The sequence below is a fragment of the Molothrus ater genome, chromosome 1 (genome assembly GCF_012460135.2).
Source record: "Molothrus ater isolate BHLD 08-10-18 breed brown headed cowbird chromosome 1, BPBGC_Mater_1.1, whole genome shotgun sequence".
Taxonomy (NCBI): Eukaryota; Metazoa; Chordata; class Aves; order Passeriformes; family Icteridae; genus Molothrus; species Molothrus ater.
In genome coordinates, this window is record NC_050478.2 from 92,453,609 (window position 1) to 92,472,082 (window position 18,474).

Genomic DNA, 18,474 nt, shown 5'->3' on the forward strand with positions numbered 1-18,474 from the left:
TGCCTTAATCTAGAAACCTGGAATTTTGTGTTTGTTCAAAACCTGAACATCTCAGAAGTGGAACAGCAGTCTTCTGGTCTTCACAGCCTTCAAAAAATACTTTGCTCAGGGTGTACATTCTCAAACATTTTAGACATGACAGTTATATTTCCAGCATTGCAACTGAGGTGAAAATCCTAAGTTTGAAGAAAAATAGGAGACGATTTATTTTATCAATATTTTCTCAAGTGAGTTAATTAACTGAGATTGGCAAGCTTTGAAGATTTTTATGTTCTTGTTATGCTCTTAAATTTGCCTTCCTAGTTGTTTGTAGGAAGTGTACTAAATGAGTATACATGACCAAGCTGAGTCTTTGCTTGATGCAGATTTTGGTAATTTTTTCCTTTATGACAATCAGTACATGGGAAGAATATAGGTGTGAACGGTTTTGGAGCTTTTGCTTTGGGGTTTTTTGGGGGGGTTGTTTTTGTTGGGGGTTTTTCTGGTTGGTTGGTTTTTTGGGTGGTTTTTTTTTGTTTGTTTTTTTTTGTTTTGTCATCTTGTTGCTTAAAGATACAGAACTGCTGGTTCAGAGATTTCATATACAGGCAGACATATATACACATAAGAAACCGTCTTCAGTATATTTCTGTATTTGTAGGGCTTTGCTTTTATTTTCTTCATTCCTTTTTAGCTGATATAGCTCAGAGGTACAGGATAAGCAAATACCCAACTCTGAAGCTCTTCCGGAATGGCATGATGATGAAGAGGGAATACAGGGGCCAGAGATCTGTGACAGCAATAGCAGATTACATCAGGCAGCAGAAAAGTAACCCTATTCGGGAGGTCCAGGATTTGGAAGAAATTAGTTCTCTTGATGTAAGTATTTCAATTTTATTCCTTTTCCAAATTTTTTTTCAATGTTGAGCTGTGGAATGGTCAGTACCTTGTGGGGTTTTTTTTAACTGAATGGAAAACTGGATCACTTGCAATATTAAAAATTAGTGTAGTCACGTTGAGCTGCATTCACTCCTCTGCTAAGTTATTTATCTTGCTTTTAAAAATTTGAAAAGATTCATGTGTTGTATTTGACAAGATACTTTTAATATTCCTCATCAAAAAAATATTCACAAGGATTCTTCTGAATATTGGAAAGGCAAAAAAGAAATAATTTCTGTATTCACTGACTGTTGAATGAATGGCATCTCTCTATTTAATATCTGTAGGGAGTAATGACCGTTTTTGATAATTTGATGCAAGTTATAATTCAACCTTTGTTTTTACAGCGCAGCAGAAGAAATATTATTGGGTACTTTGAGCAAAAGGACTCTGATAATTACAGAACCTTTGAAAGAGTAGCGAATATTTTGCATGATGATTGTGTGTTCCTCTCTGCCTTTGGGTAAGTTTTGAAATTTCTTGATTTCATGACTTCATTATTGAAATTCTGTTCATGAGGTCTATATAATTTTATTAAATAGACTTCTTTATTATTTTCAGTGTGGCATAGCTGAAGAGACTAAACCTTAGTGGATAAATACACTGGAGGGATAGAAGGACAAAACTCTTCTTAGCCTTAATGTTTGCTGTGAAATTAAACTCTTATTTTTTGCTTCCTTTTTCTTTTTTTACCATTCTTTGTTAGTATAGTTGAAATGTACCTGAGGAGGTTTGGGTGGGGGAATAGTAGACATTTGTGTCCCAAAAAACCTGCATTATTAGAGAGAGAGGGTTTTTTTCATTCTCTGTGGAATGTAGTTGCTTACTCATTTCCTCTTGGTGTTAGGGAGCAGGCCTTGTTCCAAAATACCTAATTTCTGTGCCTGGGTCTTTTCCATGCAAGTTTTATGTCACTGCACAATGTAATAGCTTAGAAAATTGCATTGGTGAGCTACACAGTGTAAGTCTGGAAGAAAAATCTACAGGAATTCAGATTTCTCCTTGTACAGATTTACAGTGGTATTTCAAAATATTCAGTGGAAGAAGAATAGATTGGGAGTGATTCAGTTTTTAAGTAGCATATTAAAATCTAGATTCATTCTGCAGTGTTTAATGTGCCAGCACTGCCCAATTGGAAGTGATTGGTCATTAATGTGATTGTAGTGGTTTCCAGTCTACCCACAGTTGCAAAATCAGGAATTTGCATGGTTTATGCCAGATTTTAAGCTGCATAGAGTTGCCTCAGGAGTTTTGTTGTTTTTTTTTTTTTAATTGGATGTAGTAGAGAATAGCAGAGAAACTGAGAGGATCTATCAAGGTAGAAAATGTTTCATTTGTTCAGACAAAACCTGTTGTCAGTCCCTGATGCCTCTTCCAATATGTCTCCAAAAATAGTTTGTGAGTATGAGTGTTTGCAAAATGCAGGGTTGCATGTGGCTCTCCCTTCCTTCAGTCCCCAGTCAGGTAGTGCTACGACTGTGTAAGCAGCCCTGGCCATGACTTGTAAATCTGTGGTCTGTAGGTCTGTCAGTCTTATCCCTGGTGAGTGCCATTATCTCAAGTGTTTTCTGATGGCTGCATCCATCCTTGTTCTCAGCACAGCCACTCTGAGTTGCTATTAGAATTTTAAATTATTTTTTGCCCCTTATTCAACTTTTCAAAAATGACTTTAAAAATTATTAGTAAGATAGCACTACTTCCAACATTCACTCTCCTGGTTTTTGAGTCTGTTCATCTTTGGTTTGCTGTTTGTCAATTGCCTATAATGAGAAGCAGTTTCCCACCACTCAGTGTTAGCACTTGGTTGTTGGGCACTGTTCTTGAAGTACTATAAGTACTATAGGGAGTTTATTTTTATTTTTTGTTCAGATATAAACAATAAGCAGACATAGTGGAATGGATCACAGTTTGATTATTGATAATCTGCCTGTGTAAATACAGATGGCACAGCAGGTTTATCATTATTCTTATCTCCAGACACCCATTCCCTTTCTAGCCTGTAGCTGTTAGTGTTTTAAAGTGCAGCCTTCCCAACAGCAGCCTTGGGAGCTAAATGTTTTCATCTCTCAGTAGCTGAGGCTCTTCAACTTCCTAAAAATTGTATGTGAAAAGACTTCCAAGGGAGATGCTGGCTACGGATCAGTGTTTTTTATTCAGATTATATATAGCAAAATTCTTCATGGGGAGCTGGCATTGATCAGTTGAACTCTTCTGACTGAGCATCCTAACAGCCCCTGGAAAGGACCTTTGGTTTTGCTATGGACAGAGTTCAACAGCTACTCGGTTTGGGGAGGTTACATGGGTGGTCATGTTCAAATTTCTCTTAAGCTAAAGTAAAACAATCAATTTGACAGGAGGAACATAGTTGCTTGACTAACTTCTGTCAAGGCAGAACTGTCCCATTATGCCAAAATTATTCTGTCTTTAGGTAGTTGTAATAGCTTATTTAAAAACTCTGTTAATAGTACTTAGTTGCAGATGATTTTGATGCTTAAAACTGTTCTTAAATTAAGTGGTCCTTACAGTTCTGTTAAGAGCTGAAGTGACCACAGAACAAGATTATTGAAAGAAGGCTTGTAAGCAGGAGGAGATAGATGAAGAATCTGATTAAGAGATCATTAGGTAGAGTTTAGAAATAGAGAGGAATGAATCTGTAATGTTTGTGAACATGGAAGAGAATGTTGAACAGGGGGAAAAAAAGGCAAAAAATACTTTTATCTTAAAAGGCTATGATGAACTATAAGTAATTTATGGCAGAAAGTGATAAATCTAGGAACTGTTTTAATTTTACATTAGCAAGTAAATATGGCAGGGGGAGGGGGTGGGGGGTCCTGTGTGCTTTCCAGAGCTTCACCTTGTTCATTACTGCTTCAAAAAAAGACAAAATGCAAACTGAAGTGTTTCCATTTTAGTAGTTGTTTTTAAAAGGTGTATCTTCAGGCATTTGGGATTTTCACATCATGTCCCCACTTTATTTGAGTTATCTGAAAAAAAAATCAGTCATAGCTGCAGCTACTGGAGTGGAAGAACACAGAAGAGGACATTCTGGGTTCTACCACAGGGTTAGCCTAGAGCATGTATTTCATTATAGATTATCATCAGCTTAGCAAGCAGTGATTGTGCAGGTGGCTTCTATAGCTTCACTTTCTTATTCCATGAAGGCTTATTTGGGATGCAAGTGGTTTACTTCAGTCATGATTGTCACTAGGAAGGCTCATTTCAAATTATGGGGAGAGTCATGTTGGGAATACAAAAATGCATTTTAAAATACACATCTCTAAACTGATGCAAATACTGGTGGTGTAACATAACTGATGCAAGGCACCTTTTGTATGTGATAAGAAAAGATAATTGGATCAAAAGAAATCAATAAAACAGAGGTACTTTGAGTTCAGCCTTACGATGTCTGTAGTTTTCTCAGCACTATAAATTGTTCAGCCCCCTGGAAGATGTAGTTCATTTTGCAGTGAGGTAAATTCAGATAATTTGACTTCTCTTACTTTTCTGTCTCCTTCATTGGATGCATAGCTGTTGCAACTTACTTGAATAAGAGATGATAGTTTTGGGGTACAAACTAGCAGCTTTCAGGGCACTTTGCTGTGATTTGGGGTAAAATATTCTAAAGGCAATAGAGGAACTTACCAAGGTGAGATAGTAAACTGAATAGCAAGGAGGAATTGTGTATCTTAGAGGTACACACTTGCTTCAGTGTCATCAGTGGCCACAAACTGCATGCTGTGTCTTCTCTCTAGATGTGTTCTGAGGGTAGAATGGGCAGTGGGGGCTCACTTGCCCTCTGTTTTCTCATTGCTTGTGCCTGTAGAACATCTCAAAGCCCTTCTCTGTCAGGGTAGAGGAGATGTAAATTCTTAGTGTAAACAGTGGAATAGGAAGAGTAAATGCAAACAAGAATCCACCTTCTTCTTTGCTTCCTCAAGATTTTTCTTTAATTCTTTGATAGTCTTTACCCCAAATTCTCCTGGCATTTATCACTTGTCACTTTGTTGCCTTTAGTCCAGACTTCTGATCTTAGGGATGCATCTTGCTGACTCCCTTAATGCCCTCTTATCCAGGCAAGCCAAGTTTCTATGAAGTCACTTTACAGTTTACTTTAAAAATTAAGGATTTTAATTCTCAAATTGTGAAGAGGTTAAAAAAAAGAAGTAAGGAAATGATAAAAAATTAAAACATGAATTTTGGTATCTCAGTTATTTTATTTGTCTGTACCAAGACATGCTTACTGGTTGGTTTGTTGTAGGGCTATTTCAAAAGCAGAGAGATTTAGCGGAGACAATGTAATCTACAAGCCACCAGGGGTAAGTGTAACTATGTATTTTATTTTGATTCTTGTGATTATATGTGAATACCAAAAAATGGAGACTGTATTCAGATCATTCAGTATGTTACTGCATCTCAGATCTTAGTTTTATTCCATCACTAAATAGTGTGAGGAATAGGATCATAAAAATTATATAATATAATAATAAAATTATATAATATATATAATAGTGTGAGGAATAGGATCATAGAAACTAGTGTTTCTGAGCCAGTGAAAAAGATCAGTCTCACATGTTAACAGTTAATGCACAGAACCTAAACCTATAGTTTGAAATATCCGTGTCAAAAAATGTAATCTTTCTTTTTTTTTTAATGCAGTCAACACATCATGTGTGTTCTGTAGAACTTTAAAATCTCTGAAGCTGGTACACTTCATGTTTTTCAAAGCAAGTGACAGTTACTGTCTATTTTTATGACTGTTACTTAATTGTCTTGTATGCCTTAGTCCACAAGGGTTAAGAGCTCTTCTGTTAATTAAAAAAAAAAGAAAAATAATTAATAAAATTAACTGTGGGTTAACAAACTCTCATAAACATAGTTTTACTGGAAGAAAAATTCAGTACAGAAGAAAACCTGCAAGAATTGCTTTATAGAGCCATACTATCTAAAACTCTGCTCCTTTCTCAAATTTACTGTATGAAAAGAGCTACTTACAAAAGAGGAAATAGATGCAAATAGACCTGAGGGGGAAGGGAGTTTCAAAGCATTTTATTTTTTTCCAACCACAGAATTTATGAAGTTACCTAATTTATCGGCATTTCTGAATTAAGGTGTGCTTAATCATGGCCGCAGCTTGCGAAGTCATGCTTCACTTCACATTAACCAAAATTGTAATTAAATTAAAGGATGCTAGCACTGAATTACAAGTTAAAGCTACTAGCAAATAAAGGAAAATTATTATTTGTTCATATCTCTTTGGAAAAGCAAATGTAAAATACCAGTTTCAAGCTCTGTAGGATGTTAGGAGAGGGTTTTGATGAGTCTCTGTAACTATCAGCATTCACTGAAGCATCTCACTATCTGCATTTAGTTTAGGTGTGGAGATATTCTTTCTCAGCCTAGCAGAAAGCAGAAATCTAAGTAGCCCTTACTTGAAGCATCCCTAATTTGGAAACAAAGTATCTCTGATTATTTATGAATTGTCTTATAAAATGGAGTTAACTGCATAATTGTATGTAATATTTATTTTCCATTTGTACTTTTATCACATATTTAATAGAAATCTTGCATGCACAAGGTTGAATATTGGTGTAAGATTTGTTTTAAATATTTGTATGAATATTGTAATTTTATGTTGAGTAGGTAATCTTTGTAGGCAGCAATGTCATTTTTACTGTTTCTCATCCTACTGTATTTTTCTTTTCAACAGGAAAATGCTCCAGATATGGTGTATTTAGGCTCACTAACCAATTTTGATTTGATTTATGCATGGACACAAGATAAATGTGTACCACTAGTTCGAGAAATCACATTTGAAAATGGAGAGGTAAGACTTTTTCTACTATTCTACATTTGGGATTTCTTTCTTGAAATGAAAATGTCTCTTTCAATTCCATATCAAAGAACTTTGTGTATTTTGGTTTAGACAGAAAATGGCTGTCAGATAATGTCTTTTCATTCTTTAGGATCTTTTTGGTTACTCTTGAAATTCACTGGAGGCAGATCTGTAGTAGATTTATACACTACCAAAGTAAGAAGCTATAATTACAGAACTATTAAGGTTGGGAAAGACTTCTAAGATCATTGAGTCCAGCAGTTAACCCAGCACCACTGTCCTCAGCACTAAACCTTGTCCCCAGGTGCCACATCCACGTTTTTTGAGCACTTCCAAGAATGGTGATTATACCACTTCCCTGAGCAGGCTGTTCCAGTGCTTTCCATGGAGAATTTTTTCTTCACAACCCTTTTCATGGAGAATTTTTTCCCAATATCCAGTCTAAACCTATCCTGGTGCAACCTGAGGTCATTTCCTCTTCTCCTGTCACTTGTTACCTGGGAGAAGAGGCCAGCCCCCACCTGGCTACAGCCTTCTTTCAGGCAGATGTAGAGAGCAACAGGGTCTCCTCTGAGCCTCCTTTTCTCCAGGCTAAACTCCCCCGGCTCCCTCCCATTGATGTTAATGTGAGTGGTAGAAAAATATTACTGTATTAGCCACTTCCAAAGCATTATCTGATAAATAAGCACATTAAATGGTGGCTGACCATGGAATCTTCTGGGAATGGTAATGAAAACTATATGGGGCTTTTATTTTCAATCTGTGTAAAAGCACTGGTAGCTTAATCTTTTTAGTTTCATGTGTTGTTTCCCATGCTTTTCTTCTTTTAGCTGCAATTGGTAGAATTTGGGAGTTTGTTTTTAAACATCTTTTCTTCTCATTATTATTATTTCTTTCAAGGCTTTTTTCTTTTCTTATGTAACTTATTCTTCTTTCGTCATATCCAACTCCATATTTAATTTTGTTCTTTGTAAAATAAACAATGGGGAAAAAAGCCCTTAGAAAAATAACAAGTTTGCAGCATCTCAAAAGGAATATTTGTACATAGGTACAGAATCTGTTAGAAAATCTGCCAAGGTTTGTCACAAATTATGGGACATTGTCCATACTGGATGAGAAACCAGAGAATCAGTCGTGATTCATTCATGGTTTGCACACTTAATTATTTTTATCCTGAATCTGCTGTTCTGGGCACATGCAGCACTTCAGGTTTCATGGCAGAGGGAGGGACAGGGTGATTTTACTTAGGCCATGTTTATTGACTGTTTTCTAGTCAATCCTGCCAGCTTTTATTGGAAAGCTCTGATAGTTAACAAATCTTAATTCTTCATTTGCAACTCAATATGTAAAAGATGCCAACATGTTAACATCTTTAGAAGTGTGTGGTAGATTTTCAGTGTACTTTTTACATGGTGAAACAGGATTCTGAGCCTTGGAAGCCAAGGTTCATCACTGTTAGCTTGTACTACATTCTGTTGTGGTTTCTCTGGTTGTTCCCTTTAACTTTGATTCGTGTTTGCTTAGGCAGATAGAATTGCAATAAACAGAATTGCCTGGCAAAGTTTGTTTAAAAATTTCAGTGTTGCTGGTATGCAAATAAATTTAAACATGCCAAAATTGAGATATTTCTGCATGCTAAGATTGTACAGTTATTTAAATGGGCTCTTACTATGCATACTGCACAATATTACAAGATAAAAATATGAAGTGCTGTGACTGTTAAACTGTATTGATGGCACTAGAATACACTTTAAGCACCCAGTAATTGAGCTCTCAAGCAGGGTCTGCTCAAGGACTGCCCATTTGAGACAGTTCTTGTGCTTGACTGGCAAAGGCTGTTGGGATCAGGGTGTTATTCAGAAGAAATTCCTGTTTAACTGGAATCAGGCTGTGTAGTTCTGTGTTAAATGGCTGCAGTGAACCTGTGTTGTCCAACGGTGGTGCTGAGCTGTCAGGTTTGGAACCAGTAAGAAGCTTCTCAAAGGCACACAGAAGTGATGTGGGAAGCTGAGGTCTAATGGAAAGTCTTCTGATTTTCCTAGTGCTTAACAACACAGTAGCTTTTGAGGGAGCTTCCACTTGTCCTGCCTGGTCATTGAGACATGATATGAAAGCTGGAATAGCACAGGAAACAAAGGGAGGTATCTCATAGAAGGGCTAAAATTAGCAAGGTTCACGCAGCTGTTCTTAAAGCCTGTTTGGAGATGAATTGATCTTGTGAATGTAACTTGCTGAGGTTGTCATTTTAGCTGCTTGCAAGCAACAGAAGACCTTAGAGCCAGAATACCAAGCTGTTTAGGAGTTCTCCCTCTGGAAATGCACCTGCTGAAGTGAAGGAAATGGAGTCATAATTATAGTGGTACAAAATGGACTTTTTCCCATCCTGTAGTAGGAGGCTGAGACCCAGCTGAATGTGTGTGTGTAAAAATGAGAATGAACAAATATGATTAGTTGTTGTTTTAGGGATTGGATTTCAAGAGCACTGAAGTTATGGGGATCTCTGCAGTCTTCTGTTTAAAAAACCATGCTTCAACTTACCTGATGGACTTGGTTGAAGGGAGAACAAGAGCCATTTCATCTACGCTGTGTAACTGGCTGCCTACTGATAGGGGAAGTCTTTCCTTCAACTTACTGCAAATTGATATCTGAAAGAATATCTGAAGAAACCCTTGTATTTGGTAGCAGAATAAGCCACTACTGTCTTTCCCAAAAAGCACAGTTTTTGTGCTGATGTAGGCTAGAATCAAAGCAATAGCAGCACTTGCTTGTTATACCAATTGTGCAAATGAAAGATAGACAACTGTAGGCATTTCTTAGATGGTAAATGATTATTTCTTCAATCAGGCTGTAGTGAGTTGAGATGACAAAAATCACTTCTAGAGCAAGCAAGTGTTTGTGTTTTGGTTGATTAAAAGAAAATTCTGAATAAATTATTCAAGGCACTTCTGTATTTATCTGTCTGTGGGCAGAGGTTTTAAAAGGCTGCAAGAACAGATTCATATGGGGAACTAAAGTTTGCCTGTCCAGCAAAGGATGACCAGTCAGGACACAGTTACTGGCAGGAGAGCAGCACTTGATCATAACTGCTTTCGCTGTGTCATTAGCTTCTGCTTTTCTCTTTTTTAGTGAGGACGGAATAGAGTTATTTGAAGACACTTCTTGTGTTATGCTAAGAAACCACCAATTTACTATGTGAATAAGCTAGAACTGGGTCCTAGACTACACCCTCAGCCTTCTGTAGCATTTAACAACCATGGTGCTCAGGCCTAATTGTGGTTTCTCTGGAGCTGCTGTGTTTCCTCAGAATGGGCTTATTTCTTTTGCACAAGTATTCCAGTGAAAGTGAATCCCTTCCCAAAATGCTGATAATGACTGGCTCTCATCCTTTGTCTGTTGTATATGAATAAGAAGGAGGAAACATGGTTACTGTATCACTCGGGTATCTCAGAGGAAGGGTCAGCAGTTAACATCTTTGGCCTTGCTCTTTTGCCTGTTTTTAAAGTGGAGATCTCACTGAATTTGAAAATTGTTGGAATCACTTAATTTGGTGCCCTTAAGAGGTGAAGGAAATTAGTTTGTCCTTTGTTTTCTGTGCAGGAACTGACAGAAGAAGGCCTTCCTTTTCTCATACTTTTCCACATGAAAGATGACTTGGAGAGTTTAGAGAAATTCCAACAGGAGGTTGCACGGCAGTTAATAGGTGAAAAAGGTTTGTAATAATTCCCACTACTTCTTGGTTTTACTGGTATAATTTTTTTCAGACAACTCAGGGGAGTGGAAGCAAAGGCCCAACAGAATTATAGCTTTCAAGCTCTTGAGACTGAAGGGCTTGTTGCGTTTTTTACAGTGAGGACCAACTCCTCTGGAAATTATTAAAATTGATGCACAATTTATTAGTAAGTAACTTTCAGAAATCCTTCTTGTCTGAATGACTTAATGTGTTTTGAGAGGGCATTAAACAAGCTTCAGTTTGTAATACGGAAAAAAACCACTTTAGGAAATCTATTCTTTTGGTGGTGTTGCTTATTCAGACCTATTTTCAGGTTCTGCATGTTGTATCTAGCTAATATCTCCACCTTTGTAATACTTAGGAAAGTGGTTTCAAATGGGTTTCAAGATGATGATAATAATAAAAAAATCCTAACATGGGTTTTTGTCTTCTCACAATGTTAAGGTACAATAAACTTCCTCCATGCTGACTGTGACAAATTCAGGCACCCACTCCTCCACATTCAGAAGACTCCAGCTGACTGCCCTGTCATTGCCATTGATAGCTTCAGGCACATGTATGTCTTTCCAGACTTCAGTGACTTGTCGTAAGTATTTTTCTTGGCACATTTTAATTTGAGAAGTGCAAGTGAAAAGGCTCCTACTTTATTCAGTACTGTGGTAGGAAGATGTGTAAATCTGGGGACGCGAAGGCTGCCTCTGTGTGATTTAGTGTCAGAACCTTATAGCAGGATGAGCTGGCATGAAGTCATTGTTTAAATGGAGTTGTATTACTTTATGCAAGAAAAGAATCTCGTATGAAGATTCTTTTCCACCATGGTTTTGGAGCCTGGCATGGCATTCTTAGTAGGGATCTAGATATCTCAACTTTAAAAGATTAAAAATACTACATGGGATGTGAAGTACTGTGTTGTTCAGGGATTACTGTAAAAAGCAGCATGTAGTAATTCCCAGCCTGCTGGTTTGGGTTTTCCTGCAGTGCAATTCTAGCCTTCCTGCATTAGTCTACACCTGGAAAGTTGGCAAAGAAATAGTTGTTTGGGTTTGTGAAATTTTCCATGTGCAACATGGAAAATGGCCAAACACTGGCATGTTTATCTGGATAAAATGTTACAGCAAAATACCAGGGTGCTTAGGTGAAATACTGCTGGGATAACCCTCATTACCTCAGCCTGACTATGGTGCCTGGCCTTGGAAGCAGGTGTTCTGTCTGGCATGGGTCAGTCAAGGAATGAAGATGTGTAAATGTTCTCTTCAGGGGCTTTCAGCCTGAGACAAGTGCTCTGTTTTTGTATTCTGGTTGGGTGTTAAAAAAGCCTCCAGTTTCTGCAGCTGCACATACACTGCCTGCTAACTCCAGGTTAGATGTCTAGGCTGGATATTTCATTTTTGTCAAAACCAAGGATTCAGACTTAGCATGCAACGTCAATGTAATATCATGTTTAGTTCTGCTATTCCAGGAGACATTCTTCTACCTGAAATACTGACACCTGGGAGGAGAGTTTGAACTTACCTTCTTTTTGCAGTTCTCCACAGGCTTATCTATAAAATGTTGTCTCTGATGTATCTTGAATAGTGCTTTTCAAATATCTGAAGCCATGTACGTTGAAATTCTTGATAAGTGACTATTTTTCTCCCTGTGTTTCTGTTTCATTGGAAGATTGTATTCACTGCACACCCTAGCAAAAAAATAGGATATTTGCATTTTAAAACCTCTATTTTTATTGGCACTTTTTAAACAGCCCTAAAACAAATTAACTTCTCACAGAGAGGTAGTAGAGATGTTTAGTTTAGACTTTGATGTTATGTTTCTTAAATGTTCAGTTTCTGTGAAACACTGTCAGAATAATGAGAGCTACTTGCTTGATGTGTACCAGTTGTCACTTACAAATGAAGCTGAAGGAGAGATGTCAGGATTGTTGACAGTTGCCTAATGATAAAAAATTACTCAACCTTACTGTAGGATGTTGAGCTGATACATAGAAATAGCAAAACACAGTTTGGGAACAAGAAGAGCTTGGAGCTCCTGGGAAGATACTCTTTTGTATATATGTGGTTTGGATGTTTTTGTTGCTTCTTGGGTGGTTTTGTATGGTGGTTTTATTTTTTAATAATAAGTAAAATCTTAATTCTGAGACTTTCATCTACCACTTCAGTAACTTTCTGTATTCTTTCATAAACTCACCCCGGGCTGTCTCATGTAACCTCAGTGCTGCCACCAGCCAATAGGGTTTGGAAATGGCACTTTGAGAGCTGGGCTACTAAAAGATTTCCTCTCTCTTTAGGGAGCTCATTGTCTTTTTGGGGAATAGGCACTTGGCAGGCAAATGAGACCATCACTATTTTATCCTCCTCTGTTGGCCACCTGGCCCTATTCATCCTGCTGTTCCAGGCTGGAAATGATAGCAGGGAGTGTCCAACAGATGGGTTGTAGCTTCAGCAAGAACAGGCTGAGCTACACAAGGCTGCAGGCACTGAGTGCCCTTGCTGCATTAGGAGAGGAGAATATCTCCAGCAATGTGCCTACCCTAGAACAGGGGCAGGAGCCCAAGGAAAAGCAGGGAGCAGTAAGTCTGCTGTCCCTATAACCAGACTGCAATGAACCCCTTTTTCTCCATTGGTACTAATTCATGATCTCACCTGGGATGGGAAGAGCCCTCTTAAAGTACCAGTGTAATACTGATTGGTTACAGACATTGCTGTAATGATACCCTCTGAATCAATATTTGCTGCATTTTATTCATAGCATTTTCTGGTGATCTTAAATATTGCTGATAGTTTGTCTGACCACACTTTCTTCCTCTTTCCTACATGTAATTAGTTTCATGAAAGACTCCCTACAAAACCTGTGTCCATTCACACATTACCTTTAGATTTCATGCGGAGTGCCCACACTAGAATTTTTTATCTCATCTTTAATACTTACTAGATTAACTCTTCACTTTGAGGTTTTTAGTCAACTTGACATTTCACAAATAAAACTGGATGCTGTAGTTTAGCCCGTTTGCTGTGGGTGACAGTAGATGATCTCAGATTAGATTTACATTGATATCCTCTTAGTGCTTATCTGTGGTGTGTGTGCAGTTGCTGAGGCAGTAGAGAGCCTTTCAAAGATGTTTTGTCAATAGTGCTCCCCAAGTGTCATTTGTATCTGTAAACTGTGCATTTGGAACCTGCTGTTCCCTCTTACATTACGGTTAGTGGGGAGCTGAAGGGAGTTCACAATGAAGTTATTGGCTGGTACAGCTCTGTGGGAGTTATTGAAAAGATGAAATACTTGCTGTGTTCTCAAGAGACAGTGGAAAGAAAAAGAAGCTGGTGGGATACCTTAGCAAACCATGTGGCTCCCTGTCCTCTATTAATCACCTAAAAGTAGGCATAGTGTGCTAGGTAAATAGAAGTTGGCTACTCTAGGCAGTGCACTTCAAATCTCCTGTGTTTGGACTTAACTTGTAATAAACTCGTGGATGTTTCTGTTGAATTTGTTCCAGAGTTCCAGGTAAACTGAAGCAATTTGTACTAGACTTGCATTCTGGAAAATTGCATAGAGAGTTTCATCATGGCCCTGATCCAACTGATGTAGCACCTGGTCAGGTAAGGTTACAGCAAATACATTTCATTTGGCCATTTAGTAAAGACCTTTTTATTACTCTTTGTCAGAGCTGTACCTTCTGGTATATTTGTACTTTTAACTTCTGTCTTTTGAAAGAGAAAAATCTATTAACAGAAGCATAACATTACCACCTTTGCTTGGCTCCTCACCCTTCTTTGGGTGAAGGTAGGGAGTATCAGGGGTAGTAGGCATTAGGGTAATATGGTACCTATTTGCCTTGAATAAGGGAAGAGTGTATTTATTTTCTCCACTGAAACAGGAGATCTTGGGCTGGATGACTCTGACTTCACAGAGCTGCTCTTAGGCTCTCCTGTGACTTCAGTGCAAAAGCTGATAATCCATCATAGCTGCATTATTTCCCACACAACACACTACTAGAGGGTGCTTCTAAGGGGAAACAACAATTGAATATTTTATATATTACCAGTATAAGCAGGAAGCAAATTATTAGAGCATCAAGAAAGGATGGGTGAGCAGTAATAGGCATTACTGCTTTTGTTAATGCGGTTGACAAACACCATTAGCAGTGCTCACAGGCTGCACTTGTCAGTTTGATTTCCTCATGGTTCTTCTCAAAGCTTGTCATGTTGTGTAATTACATGCCTGGAAGTCACTTCTGGGATCTCTTCAGAAACACAACTACGAGATCCTTCTCCAGACAAAAGTCAGAAGGCCCTCAGTGTCAGAAAAGAAAGGACATGACCAGCCTCAATTCCCTCTGCTCATTGCAGTCTTCTAATGGTGTCTCTTTCAGCCTTGTATCTTCTTGATACTCCACTCAGCTCACAAGCTTGAGGTCCTGCTGAAAAGTGCAAATTTAACTGTAGGGAACATTTTCTCTAGCTTGGGCACCCTCCAAAGAAAGAACCATTTTTAAACACTTTGTTCAAGGTATATGTGGTGTTGTCCAGGGCTCAAAGAGCCACTTTGGTCCCAGAGGAGCCCTGGTGCCCTTGTGCTGGGGAGCCTTGGACCATTCCATGGCTGAGGGACAGAAACTATTTATAGCTACAGGCTCCTTTTCCTGCTCATCTGCAGAATGTGGTAAGGATGGCACTGCTCTAAGTCGATTGAGTGCAGCCTCCTGTTTCCCTGCTCAAAAGATTTAAAAGTGTGAAAGCCCTGGAGGGTTTGCCTTGGCCAAGAGAGTGACTGCTTTTGAATGTTGTCATGACTGGCTGTGAAAACACGTGGGCTGAATTGTCTCAGCAGTAATTCATTTGAGTTGTAGTTCCCTGTGTTTCTCAGAAATTCATTGAGCAACCAGAATTCAGGTCATCAGGAGGAGGGGCAGAAATAAGGGCTGGGACTGAGGCATAGGCCAGGCACTTGCCCTGAGGAGGAGGCTTGGCCAGGGGAGGAGGAAGCCTATGGAGTCCCTGGATCCTGCTGCCTGCCCGTCTGGGCACAGGAACCAGAGCTGCAGGCTCTCTCTTGCCTCATTTCTGCCTTGAAAAATGCACACAAAATCTGGGATGTTTACATTCCCATCTCTGTATGGCATCCTGCCATCTTGTGGAAGATGTGGATGCAATGGAAATAAATACTGGCACTCACTAAACTGGAGGCTGCTGTCGTGGGTCACCTATGCCCCTTGAATTGCATGTATTTTTGTATGGGGTGTTTTCTTTTAGTTTCCATGGAAAAGCAATTCTAAAATACTTTTGCAGTGAAGTCACTTCTGCCCTGGTATATCTCATAAAACACATGCAGATAAATCTAGAACACCCCCAAAGCCAGTGGTGGATTAAAGCAAATACACAGCGGGGTACATTTGAAACACTTCTGTGTGACTTGTACAGAAACTCCTGTGATGGCTGTTGCCCTTGAGATGTTACAACAAAAGGAATATCCTTAACTGGAATTGCTTAATTAATGTGTGTGTCTGTGTTCCACCTACTTGGGACTCAGAACATACCTTCCAAAAAATCCCCAAACTCAATTTATGAGGATGCTGCACATTTCTGCATTCCCATAATGCTAGAAATTCATTTAATGGAGATGAATGATTATTAGTCTAACAAACAATTTTACTGTTTGTTCTGTTTTTCAGCCAATTCAGGATTTAGCAAGCAGCCCACCAGAGAGCTCATTCCAGAAACTGGCACCCAGTGAACATAGGTACACCTTATTGAGGGAAAAAGATGAACTTTAAAAAACTTGAAATAATCTTGCAAGCCTTTCAGACAGCAGCATTGACTTCTGTGTGGTGGAAATAGTAAACCTATATTTTCATAATTCTATGTGTATTTTTATTTTGAATAAACTGAAAAATAATTTTTTCTCCCCAGGCTTGTAAATACATTTGTTTGGTGGGTCATTCTGTACAGCATCTTTCAAACAGTACATTCTTAATGCTATAGTAAAATATCAGAGACCCATCCAGACTCTTGATCTAACTCTGTAAAACTTTTGTAATCCAAATGAAGGTATCCTTGCCAGAGACATGCTGTTAACTTGCACTATCCCATTAAATAGGACTTTTGGGTTGTTTTCTGTGTAACCTTGGTAGTATGTGCTTTTTCTTCTTCTGTGAACAGCTATCCTGGTAATCTATTTCTTTGTCACATTTTTCTCCAACTTAAGAGGGTCTTCTATTCTGGATACTTGGGAGGGGAATAAATTAAAGTTTTACAGAATCTTGTGTGGTGCTTTACTGGCTGTAGATATCTAAGCAATTTAACAATCCAGAATATTAAAATACCAAGTGAGGAGAGGACAAGTTCTGATGATAATGGCTGTATTTTGAATGAAGGGGCTGTACTGACCTGCTCCGATTTCCTGGAACTAAGATTGTTACGCTGCCCACGAGATTGTGGTAAAAGGACAGGAATGTTAAAAACCTTTCAGAATCAGAGAGGACTAGGACTGGACTGGTATCTGAGTTTGTCAGTCCTAAATTTTTATCTGTATGTATGTTACCATTAGTCTCTGGGTATTTTGGGTTTGTTTATTTTTTTTTCCTTCTGGGTTCCTGCCTTCCTGGCAGACACTGTTCAAACAACCATTGCAAATTTTCTGTTACTCTTTGCCTGGCTTGTGCCTTACTTATTATGTACTCTTTGAATTCTGCTCTGAAGAAGGAATTACCATTTTCCTTGTGGCATTCTGTTACGGGCTTTTCTCAATGAACCTTCAAGCTGCTGGGTGAGGTGAACATACAGTAACTGTGAGAGGGCAGAATATCTCTTGATTTGTGCTGCATTGCTGGAGATTACTGGATTTGTACACTTACTGCGCAGACTGTATGTCTGTGACTTGGGCCCCAGGGTTCAGTGTCCTTGGAAGCAAGTTTATTCTGTGGACAGGTGCAACACTGGGTTCTGGTTTACTTAGGAAAGTGCCCCAGCCTGTGCAGTCACTGCTTAGGACCATTTTACCTCTCAGCTCAATGCCACTGGCTCAGTTATTGACAGAGGACATGACAGAGTTAGTGACATAGTCCTGTGCAGCTGTGGCAAAAGTTGATCCCATGACAGGCTCCTGACTCAAGCCCCTGCAGCACCAGGCACAGCAGATTTCTAGGGAGCATTTGTGAGGACAGAGTTGCTGGTCCTACGCTAAGCTACAGCTGACTACGCAGCTGCAGAGTTGGGAGCTAAAACAGTATTGCAAAGCTTTATTTACAGCTATACTTTTTTGTTGGTTTTGCGAATCTGCATTTTGGAGTGCACATAAAATGCTTGAAAGCCAGGTCTTCTCCTGTCCCATTCTCCATCTCATCACAAATCAAGCATTTTTGGCAGCTGAGTCATACTGCCTTCCAGCTGAAATCAAAAGATGTGAGCAGGGTGTGGTTTTAAGGCTGACACTTATTATTTGCAAGTCTGTGTTATGCAATTCTTACATGATACCTGCAAGTACTTACCTTACTCCTCTGAGGCTCCTATTTTTCCTTGAGATTCTTGGAGGAATGGGATTTAAAACTGCTGTTTGGTGGAAAACACCTAAACTTCTCTTTCTGAAGAGAGATGATCATCATCCACCCAGCAGTCCACCGGCTGGTGCTTTCAGCTAGGAAGTGCAAGAGATGAGCCCCCTCTGCCCTTCCTTAATTCAAGTTTGATTTTAAGGGTAAGGACTTTCTCCCAGAGCTTTGGCATCCCCAGCACTAGGCTGAGGGTTAGATGTAAGAGTTTTATGACAGTTCCATGCTCAAGTAATTTTGGTGCATTCATTGGAGTTAGACCTGATACTCCTGAGTTCTTGATGACCACTGACCCAGCTGCAGCAGTGCTCAAGTCCCTTTTCTCTTTGCAGGCAGGATGTTGAACAGCTAAAGCTGAGCTGGGCTTGCCCATTCTGCTGAGGGGCATTTGAGCCTTTACCTGAGAAAGCAAAGTGCTTGTCAAAATCCAAGTTGTGTTTCAAATTGAGCCCT

The 18,474-nt window shown here is 39.0% G+C and overlaps 1 protein-coding gene across 1 annotated transcript in view; it reads left to right on the forward strand.

Annotated features, from left to right (window-relative positions):
- ERP44 (endoplasmic reticulum protein 44) overlaps nucleotides 1-16,732 on the forward strand; it is a 47,675-nt gene extending 30,943 nt beyond the window's left edge. Inside the window, exons 5-12 of the mRNA XM_036401612.2 lie at nucleotides 674-858; nucleotides 1,266-1,381; nucleotides 5,177-5,234; nucleotides 6,626-6,742; nucleotides 10,349-10,460; nucleotides 10,926-11,067; nucleotides 13,972-14,074; nucleotides 16,147-16,732. Of these exons, the coding sequence (XP_036257505.1) occupies nucleotides 674-858; nucleotides 1,266-1,381; nucleotides 5,177-5,234; nucleotides 6,626-6,742; nucleotides 10,349-10,460; nucleotides 10,926-11,067; nucleotides 13,972-14,074; nucleotides 16,147-16,248 (935 nt within the window). The 3' untranslated portion in view covers nucleotides 16,249-16,732. The remainder of the gene's footprint in view (nucleotides 1-673; nucleotides 859-1,265; nucleotides 1,382-5,176; nucleotides 5,235-6,625; nucleotides 6,743-10,348; nucleotides 10,461-10,925; nucleotides 11,068-13,971; nucleotides 14,075-16,146) is intronic.
- The last annotated feature ends 1,742 nt before the right edge of the window (nucleotides 16,733-18,474 follow it).